This window comes from Acartia tonsa, chromosome 3 (genome assembly GCF_053477335.1).
Source record: "Acartia tonsa isolate MP-2025a chromosome 3, ASM5347733v1, whole genome shotgun sequence".
Lineage (NCBI taxonomy): Eukaryota > Metazoa > Arthropoda > Copepoda > Calanoida > Acartiidae > Acartia > Acartia tonsa.
The window spans coordinates 53,669,418-53,680,032 of NC_137262.1; the positions used below are offsets into that span (position 1 = coordinate 53,669,418).

The window sequence follows — 10,615 nt, forward strand, 5'->3', positions numbered from 1 at the left end:
GGAAATATTGCTTACCAGCAATATTTTACCGTGAACTGCAGTAGATCCAAAAGTTTTGTTCAACTCTAGCTCGATTTTCTTTTATTTTTTTGTGTTTATTCTAAATCATACTCTCTGAAAACTTACTTCTTACTATTGTAGTTTAAGATAACATGAAAGATACTCTCAAAACTTTAATTGATAAACTATGTTCTAAAGAAGAACACACATTTTTACTTTATTAAGTTATACAAACTACGGAGAAAACAATTTCTGGGGCATGAATAGAATTTGAAATGAAAACACAGAAGACATTAAACAAAGTTTTAATGAATTTAGGTTTCTGTGAGTTTAAGATATTTATATTTTTCTATTTTCTAAATACCGTGCAAACATATTAGAATTATAAGATTTCATTTTTCTATACTTGCGGCTACGTTCCTAGAGGTCTCTAAGTCAACCACCCCACATTTTTAATTTTAGTTATAAGGAGAAAAATATGTATTTATATATATATATATTTTTGGTGGGGGGTATCTTTTCTAGGGGAGATTTTTCTTGGGAAAATAGTGATACCCTCTCTCAAATTAGTAATAAAGCTGTCCAGGACACAAGAAAAGCTACATTGCATTGTAAAGGATAACCATGCCGGTTTAGCGGTTAGCTAGATCCTTCAGAAACTCAGACAGACATCCTGTTCCTTTTACATAAGAATACTGCTATCTAGAATCACGAGACTACCATTATTCTGCTACGGTTGTACAGGGGTGTTATTCTGCAAATTTGACCCTGCTAAGGAGGGGGGGGGGGGGGGGGTTCAAATATAAAAAATTCTGATAAAAACTAAAAGAATATGTGGGAGGGAGGATGATATGAATAAATAAAAAGTTCTGAAAATATTTTTCAATTTCTCTCCCATCCATGCCTGAAAAAAACTAGGATGGGAAAAAATAAAAAAATTTGCAGCAAGGGAAAAAAATAAATCTTGTGCAGAATATACACCCCTTCGGTTGTATTGACACGGACATGTTTTAGGCCATTCTTCCCTCAACCCCTCACCCCTAGAAACTTTTTTTGAGTGTGGCAGTTGCAAACCTACAGTTACTTCTGTAAAAATGTGATAGGTATAGTTTTATGTAAATTTTATTGTTTACCTCAGCTGCAGCCCGTTTAGCAACTTTCTTATTTGGCCCAGATCCAACAGCTGATTGTGTACCAACAGTAACCTTGATGAAAAACTCTCGCCTACGCGGCAATCCGCGCTCATCAATCATAGTGTACACAGGCTCCTTCTCTTTCTTGGCCTGCTGGATCTGGATTAATCTGGAAATTGGGTTGATGGATTGTTTCGCTGCTTCTGAGGATTCGGGGGCTTCGGTCTGAAAAGATTTACAAATGTACGGGAATAGTGAAATAATGAAAATTACAAAAATTTTGCCGCGGCGCTAGGAAATTTGAAGACCAATTCATTTTCACCTTTGACCTTTATAGTAGTGTGAAAATATAAGATGATTTTAATGTCTTTTTACTAGGTATCTTATAATGGATTTGTTATTTCTTGGATCTTACACCAGATTATCATGTACTCCAATAAAGAGAAACTTTTAGCTGGCTAAAATAACGATTCCCTGAATCCCTATATTCATCCTCTTTACCCCATCAAATCCCCTTCCCTCCTACTGGATAAACGAACTGATCAATAAATGATGTCCATTTTAGCATGCTATATTGACAACAATTTTCTCCCTGAGCTGTCATAATACACACGTATAATCTATATCCATTTATCTTCTGTTATGATTAACTCTCTAGGAAACCTAAACTTGATTTTTTCTTTCATTGAACTAACCCAAAAGAGCAAGTTGTAGTCGTAAAATAATTTTCAAAATCTTTGATCACCTGATCATCCTTAGAAAATCAACAAAAGGGAAATTTATTACCTTAATCAAATTTTTAGATTTTTTCTTTGTGGTATTTGTTTTAGGTTTATGAGTTATGGCACTTGCAACTGGAGGCAACTTTCTTAAGTGATTCAACATTAATTCTGCGGCTGTTTTCTTTGAAACCTAAAAAGAACAAAAATTGAAACTTTATTCAGACGTTGCTCCTTAGAGGAGAAGGGGCATTCCATCAACATGATATAGTGCTTTCCCTCAAAGTGCTTATCGAGCACAGAACCATCTTACTATTTTTGGATACAAATTTAAAATAAGAGGGGGTGGTGTTAGTTTTCTCCCCTATGCAAAATCTCTTCGGGGACCGTAAACTCGCCATCCCCCCTTACTTTTTGATTTTTGCCAACGTATGGATTATCAGCCAATCAAAGTTTTAAAATTCTAAGTCTGTTGTTTGAACAGTAAATTCTTAGTCTTACCTTCTCAGAATTTCCTTCTCCTTTTGTAAGAAATGAACCAACCATACATTTTGTAACAAAAATTCTCATATGGGGTTGGCCGGATTCTTGGACAACCTAAATTATTATCTATATAATAATTTAAAGAATAGAGAGGGAACGAGCTATATAAATGTAACTCTACACACGAATTTGGGGACCCTGTGCCAACTTTCAAATGGGTTTGAATATTAGCCAATATTATTAGAGCCAAGTCGATACAAAAGATCCGAAGACAATTTGCTAACAGACGAAAAAGGTCCCAAACACTTGGGCCAGGTATTTTTCTGGGTTATAAATCAAAACTTTATTAAATACATGTAGTATTTTGATCTTCAAGAGAATTTATATTGTGTTTTAAAAATTGGTTAGGATGCTTTTAGTGATTTTAATGCACTAAGTTTAAGCTTATATTATTCTTGATCAATAATTTAAAAAAAAAAATATTTCTCACCGAAAATTCTACAGGTAGATTTCTTTTCAGAGCTAGCTCGTGTACCAAGGATATCGGAGATTTTAGGTCATCATGTTCTGTAGCACCTTACAACATTAATTAAAAAATTTTTGGCGCAATCCCACTGAGTACCCATTTTATAAATGAATTAAAATAGGAGGGCGGGTTAGTTTTTCGTTTGAATGTACATAACTTTAGGTCAGGTAAAGATAGGTTATATTGGGTACTGGGTAGCCCCGAAGGTTTAGAGCCCCCACAAGGGTTAGGCATTCTGATATTATTAAATTTTTATGGTATTTATTTCATTAACGTTATCATAATCAGCTTGCTATTGAAGATTTCCATAAAAAAAAACAGTTGACCTAGGTAAATAATGACGAGAAGGGTGACGAAAAAAAGTTCTCTGAAGCTGTACATGTACTTGTCCATTATAATGTAGTCCATAAATTAATATTTTACCTGGAACAAAGGGACTAGAGGTTGGATCTAGTTCAAACTTAGAATCTGAACCATTTGTTGACTGGATCTTGAGCTCTTTCAAAGCAAGGGAGGCAACATTATGCTTGGCTGCTTTCTCAGTGATGCCCTCGGCTATAACAGAAAGTCAGGTTTATACAAAATCAAAAACCCAACCCAACAAAAAATTGTAGTTCAGTGCTTAATTTTGGTATTTCAGAACTTTTAGAAAAAGACTTTTGTCTTTTTTTGCAGAACTTTACTAGGATGTGTTAATTCAAATTAACTTGTTTTTAAAGGGCGAATATAGGTTTGATATGATATGAGCTTATATGAAAGGTGCCATTTCATACTTTTAGAATATCTATGCCAAATTTAAAAATTCAAAAAAATCCTTAAGTAGATTTTGCAATTTTCTGTTTCAATTGAACATATGATAAATGAGATTGACGACAAACGGTTTATTTTAGCCCTTTACAAGACTTTTTTTTGACTATTTTGCTTAAGTTTGATTGACTATTACAATGGCACGCACCTTAAAAGATAATTTAAATGTTTATTATTTTAGATTATATACTCTTTAATTCAATTTTTTAAAAGCGTAGAAATAATTTGCGTAAAAGTTTTGACTAGGGTAAATAATACGTCTTAAAGTTTATTTTCTGTACAAAGATCATTGGTTAATTCTGGAAAATATAAAAACCCTGATGTACGCAATTTTAACACACACTCACACGAACCTTAAAAAAACAGGGATTTGAAATCATTCTTCCTCCAAGAAAATTTTATCAATTATTTTTTTTTTACTTTTTACATTATTTGATGTTTTTTTAAACTTTTAAATATTTTACTTTATATAATTTGTATTAAGGTAGAAGATGGTATATTTACCCCTGATTAATTAGTTTCCACGTTATTACGACTATCCTTTACGAAAGCTTTTTAATTCAACCTTGCTACGAAGCCTTGTGTGATGCTAGGGTAATTGGGTTCTTAGGGAACCACACTTATTACATAATATTATCTTGAGTTAGAAAGGTTTTAAGCTATAAACAGACTTATACAATTAGATATGTCAATATCCTTAAGTTATTTATAATCTATATAATGGCACCTTTGAAATAAGCTCATATTATATCAAACCTATATTCGCCCTTTAAAGATATCTTAACTGTTACACATTATACCTGTAAATTCTTGTTGTCCGATTTTTAGTTTGCCTACATATGCAGGACCTTGAACACCCTTGCCAGTCTGGTGAGGCTTTCTAAAACATTTAGTTGATTAGTAAGTGACAACGCTGAAGGTTGATGATTATATAAAAATCAAGGGAGTTGACGACGAGATATTTGGGGGAGAAAAGTGTGTTTAACTCTTCTTATTTGATCTCACCTAAGAAAACACATTTTTTTCTAAAAACTAAAAGAGGCTCACCTATGGTTGAAATAAAATTTTCCATCTAAACCAACTAATGCTTTCGATTTCTACAACTAGAAATCTTACTCAATGATGTGAAACAAAATTACCCCTTCTATAATTGAAATTATTGATTGACAAGTTTGGACACCGCTAGTTCAAATCAACCAATCAAAATTCAATAAAAGTTTTACAGCAAACATAGGTAACGTGAATTTAAACCTTTGAGTACCAGTATAATTTAAAGTCCAATGTCCCCTCAGTCACTGAAATCTAAGACAACATTTTTGGAGTTTATTGATAAATAGTCTATTTTGTCTAAAAATAAATTATGCACTGTCTGGTAGAAAAGTTACCGGCCAGACTGTTTCCAAGGGCTGCTAAATCCTTCCCCGGTGTGAAGTTACCTGGTAACAGAATATTCTGGTACCTCTCCAAGTTTCATAGCCAATCCATTTAATTCCACGGTGGGGGTAACCATTTCTATATCATAATATTAGCATGAATTTAGACATAAAAATAGAGATAATGCATTGATGTTTGAAATTAAAATGTCTGTACGTCTACTAGACTACTTACTATACATACAATATGAAAAGCATTGCTACAATCGATATAATATTACTTGGATTTTGGACCATATCTATAATACAAAGTAGAACGATGTCTGTCTGTCTGTTTGTTTGTCTGTCTATTTGTCTGTCTGTTTGTTTGTAGCGAAGGACCTCGCTAACCGCTGAACCGATCGGGTTCTCCTTTACAGGGTAGCTTCTCATATGTCCCGGGAAAGTTTGTAACTATTTTCTTTGGGGGTGGGACACCCCCAACCCACCTAAAAAATGAAAACTACCCCCCCCCCAAAAAAAAAAAAAATTTCTTTTTAAAATTGAAATAGTGGGGTCGACTACCCCCCCTCCCCCCCCAAAAAAATTTCCCCCCCCTCAATTTTTTTTTAAATTTTTCTTTTAAATCTAAAATACAACAAAAAATTGGTTTGATTAAACCTCTTGGGGCAAAGCCCCTAGAGGCCAGGGGCGAAACCGCTAGTTTTCATATAAAGAGATACTCGCAGATGGCTAAAATAACGATGCCACCCCCCATCCACACTCTTTACGTCATCAGCTTCCCTCTTACTGGATGAAAGAACTGCCCAATTAATGAGGTTAATATTAGCAACCTAAATATTACCCTGTAAATGGGTATTATAGGTATTCTATAAGTTTTTGTCCCTCCTAAACATTTTCCCAATGAAGGTGTAATCCTTGTTTAGATAAAACTGCAATTAGTCTTTAAAAGTCAAGTTCTTAACTTGTAAGATCTTATATTTAAAAACTAGCGGCTTCGTCCATAGAAGCCTCTAGGGGCACTGAAGGTAAGAGGGGGAACATCGTCCCATTTTAAATTTGAGTTTCAAAAGAGTAAAAAAATATTTTTTTGGGGGGAGTGGGGTGAAGACACCCTCCCCAAAAATAGTTTAAAACCTTCCCAGGAAATATAAGAAGCTTCACTTTAAAGGAGAACAATATCGGTTTAGCGGTTATCGAGATCCTTCGGGACAGACAAAAAACGCTTATTACTTTATATAATAGGATGATCAAGCTTACTTGTGTTGGTATTTTTTACTTTTGGAGTTGGGTGCTTGTAATTAGTTTTTTCCAGGGCAATGGCGGCTGCAGCATGCTGCGCTATCTTTATAGATGGACCAGAAGCGATATATTCTTCCTAAAAAGATTGCATAAGGTTTAGTTTCATGTCCTTAAAGGCAGGGTTGTAATAAAACTAGGTTTTTTTGGGTATAGTCCCTTTCTTGGCAACGCACCTTAAGGGGCGATTCTTCGTAATTTTCACAGTAGGTTTTCTCCTATTTCAAGCCCCTGCGTTGGGTTCTAACCCTGCGGAGCTAATTGTCTAACCCTGTGGGGCAATCACCTAACCAAGTATAAACTAACCTAACCTAAAATAACCTATAAAAAGCCTTTTTAAAATACGACGAATCGCCCCTTAAGGGGCGTTGCCACGAAGGGACTATTCCCGGTTTTTTTTTAATTAAAGCCCAAAAACCAGCAACCAACCCACAAATAAAGACACAGTTTTATTTTTTTTTTAAAAGTCTTTAAAATAAACTAAATAATGATTGAAACTGATGGTTTTAGGGGTGTTACCCCCCCTCTAAAATACTTATGGGTGGGATAAAACTAACATTTTTGGCCTTATGATGAATATATTCAACCAAATAAGAGAAATATTGTGGGAATCCATTTCCATTTACTAAATTTCGCTACTTACTTAATAAAAAAAACATGAACTTAGAATAAAACCCCAAAACTAACAAGAATTTTATAACCTACCCAAAACCCAAAAAAAAACGGGTTGTTGGTTAACAACCTTGCTTTTTTGGAGATTTTTTTTGTTTGCATTAAAGTAACACAAACGCAAAATGATAAAAAATAAAATGTACCTTATCTCCAATTTTAAGACAAACAGTGAAAGATTTTTTATGGGCTGGTCCTGTTTCATCTGTTAGTTTGTAATGGTGCTCAATCTGAAAAAAGAACATGAAATATTGATTACTTTAATAAATATAATAGGAAGTAACATTATTAGATATTTTTAATTGTTGTGGATAAATAGGTAACGTAGACTCATTTCTTGAATTTCTGTTGATAGACAATCAAACGCTGCACATAATTTCATTACCTACAGAAAATAAATAACTTCAAATGGGTACTTCCACGGAAGACATTTGAACATAATTTATTGATTCATGTAGTTTTGAAATCATACTCCTGTGATTACTGCAGTTCTATGAAATGCACCTTGTCAACAACCACATCCGTATAAAGCTCATTTTAATAGTGCTTCAAATTTTCCACCTTTGTAAGTTTGTATTTTATCCATATGCTTGAGAAAGGTAAAGTAAATAAGACAAATAACGGGAATTTTGTTTAGATAAAAAAAACCAGAAGTTACCTTATTAAATCGTGCAAGTTCGTTGACCAAACACATGGGGGTTTTCTCTTTCAACCCTCTACTTTTTTGCTTAGCAGAAACTGAAACATCAGCTACAAGCGATACATTAGAAGTCCTACTCTCTGACGAGGGCAACATCTTCTGGACCCCGGCCAGGGGTGGAGGTGGACGAGAATATTGATTAGGGGGCGGAGCCGGGTGGTGATGTCCGCTTCCAGTATTACTACTAGCCACACTTCTGTATTTAGTCATGTTTTGTTGACCTCCACGTTGGTGACGGGGCGGGTAACTTGTCCGTTGACTATCCATGGTTTGGCCAGAACTGCTGTGCTGATGATGAACACCTCCTGTTCCAGATTGACGGTGGTTGGGAGGGCCGTTTGAAATGACGGGGGCCATGGAATGGGGTAGGTTGACCATGACAGATCCTGCAGATGTTGGGGGTGGGGGAGGACCATATTGGTTCATTAGAATGTGATTTGAAGAAGATAAATTTGGATGTCCATGTCCTTAAAAAAATATTTATTCAAAGAAGCAAAAAACAGAATGCGATTGATCTAAATGAAAATAATGTGATACATACCTTGAACTTGCTGGTGTGAATGATTCATCTGTTGTAAAGGCATCCTACGCATGACATGATGTTGTCCTCCCGTGCTGTTTTGAACCTGCATGTGATGGTGACCTCCTCCATAGTTACTAGTACTGCCACCTCTATTCTGCTGCATGTGGTGCAGTGAAGGTGGAGGCATGCCGGGGGTCCCGTGCCCGTGGCTGTGATGCAGCTGGTGCCCTCCTGATGAGGATGGAGGACCTCCAGGTGGTAGTCTCATTCCAACCTGTGCCATCTATAGGATAAAAAACATAAAATTATAAAGAGAAATAGAAATAGAAGTATATATAGGTATGGGTACGTAAAAGGACAAAAATTCATATTTCTAAACTTCTTTAAAATTAAGGAGGTATAGCTTTTTTTCCTTTTCATTTAAGATTGTGCTTTTTTTCGAAATTCATGATACACGTACATTTTGATTTAAAACACTTAAGCAGTCTAATATTATATACTAACGATGTACTCGAAACTTTAAGGTACGGTGAATATAAATTAAAGTAAACATTTTTACAAATTGTGTTTAACATTGTAAATATAAAATAATACAAGGATGACAACATTCATAAGTAGCGAAGCTGAAAAATTATGAATGGATATCAGGAAAAATTACTATAAAGCAGTGTCATACAATAAACATTAGGGTGAGGCAGGGCATTACCGGTAATTTTTTCGGTTTTTTGAAGAAAAAAATGGGGTAAATATTAATTTTTTTAAACGGGACCAAGACCATTAGTAAGCTTACGGAAAGGACTATCAGGTCCTAAAAGGATGTTGTCCTAGGACTTTTAGAAGTTTGTCATAATTGGACTCAAAGAAATTACCGATAAATGCCCCACGGTGGGGCATTGTGGGTAACGTCTTTTAAACCTGAAAAAAATCGATGAAAAACGGCCAGTCAAAGATTAATAATCATAATTAGTATAGGTTATAGGGATTATCCACAAAAATTTTCATAAAGATTGGACTATTCTTTCTAAGTCAAAAATAATTTTTTTAAAAGACGAGAAATTTCGATTTTTTTTTTACAAAAATTTTCTTTAAAAATAAAATTTAAATTTTTTTATATAAAAAAAACCTGTTCTATTCACTTTTTGACCTAATTCTTAAAAAGCCTAGGTATATTGAATTTTAGATTTTACCAAAGGAAACCTGAAAATTGATCTTAAAAATTGAATTTGAATTTTTTTTTCGACGTTACCGAAAAATACCCCGCGCGAACTTTGGTCATTTTTGAAAAAAATATTAACTCTACATTTAAGCTCTCAACGGATTTGGAAAGAGCGGGCAATTCTTAGTTCAAAAGGTTTTTACGGATCAGTTCTAGGTCTTACCAATTTTTGTGTAGGTCGATCTTTATACACCTAGGTGAAAAAATTTAAAAAAAAAATTTTTTTTTCCGACTTTGAGACCCAAAAAGTACCCTTAAAATTCATCTCACAAAAATTTCATTTTATGCTTTTTTGTAGGCAATTTAATACGGAACAAATTTGCTTTTATGTTTTTTTCTGTCAGTCGATTAGAACATGGAGAAAAATGTCATTTTCTAAAGGTGGGTAAAAAATTACCGGTAATGCCCCATACCGGTTAATGCCCCGCTTGACCCTAATCTTGATAAAATAGGGAAATCAAAAAACCGTAAAAATCACGCAACCTTAAAAATCACAAAAATTTAAAAATCTAGGAATCGATCTAGCACCGCAATTTATAGACAAATCTTAATGAAACTTGATAAAAATATGTAGAATATGAGCATATTCAATCCCTGATAATTTAAGCCGCCAATCCTGAATAGGAATCGAAAAAACCATAAAAAACCTAAAAATCTAGGAATCGATCTAGCACCCCAATTAATAAATAAATCGCAATAAAGCTTAAGGAACTTATGTAGAATGTAATTCTAAGCAGTCCCTGAAAATTTCAGCCCATTATCTTAGAAAGGAGTGGAGAAAATCAAGAAAACATGAAAATCTAGGAATCGATCTAGCACCCCAAATAATAGACAGGTGGACAAAACAATGTATAGATTAGATGGGCATATGTTATGAGAATCTTCACTAAAAATTTCAGCTGTCTATCTTTTATAGGAGCCGAGAAAATCACGTTTCCCCCACTTTGTCTCAGACGGACGGACAGACGGACGGACATTTCGAATTATAGAGTAGCTTCGCTACTAAAAATAAATGGACTCGAAAATATCAATAATCTGATACCTTGTTTCCATCGATATCTGTGGATATGAATGAGTGTAGATGTGAATTAGATTGGCTTAATCCAAGCAGGCTAAACAAAAGTATCACAGTCTTTGTCATTTTGTCTGAAAATAGCAAAAATAATA

General features: G+C 34.3%; 1 protein-coding gene across 1 annotated transcript in view; it reads right to left on the reverse strand.

The window, feature by feature from the left end:
* Nucleotides 1-10,591, reverse strand: part of LOC145315002 (double-stranded RNA-binding protein Staufen homolog) — a 16,141-nt gene extending 5,550 nt beyond the window's left edge. Inside the window, exons 1-12 of the mRNA XM_080155072.1 lie at nucleotides 10,491-10,591; nucleotides 8,251-8,515; nucleotides 7,668-8,176; nucleotides 7,156-7,239; nucleotides 6,302-6,419; nucleotides 5,105-5,180; nucleotides 4,469-4,548; nucleotides 3,285-3,416; nucleotides 2,826-2,911; nucleotides 2,354-2,449; nucleotides 1,920-2,045; nucleotides 1,134-1,358 (exon numbers count right to left, since the gene is read on the reverse strand). Coding sequence (XP_080011198.1) covers nucleotides 1,134-1,358; nucleotides 1,920-2,045; nucleotides 2,354-2,449; nucleotides 2,826-2,911; nucleotides 3,285-3,416; nucleotides 4,469-4,548; nucleotides 5,105-5,180; nucleotides 6,302-6,419; nucleotides 7,156-7,239; nucleotides 7,668-8,176; nucleotides 8,251-8,515; nucleotides 10,491-10,589 — 1,896 coding nt within the window. The 5' untranslated portion in view covers nucleotides 10,590-10,591. The remainder of the gene's footprint in view (nucleotides 1-1,133; nucleotides 1,359-1,919; nucleotides 2,046-2,353; nucleotides 2,450-2,825; nucleotides 2,912-3,284; nucleotides 3,417-4,468; nucleotides 4,549-5,104; nucleotides 5,181-6,301; nucleotides 6,420-7,155; nucleotides 7,240-7,667; nucleotides 8,177-8,250; nucleotides 8,516-10,490) is intronic.
* Between the last annotated feature and the right edge of the window lie 24 nt (nucleotides 10,592-10,615).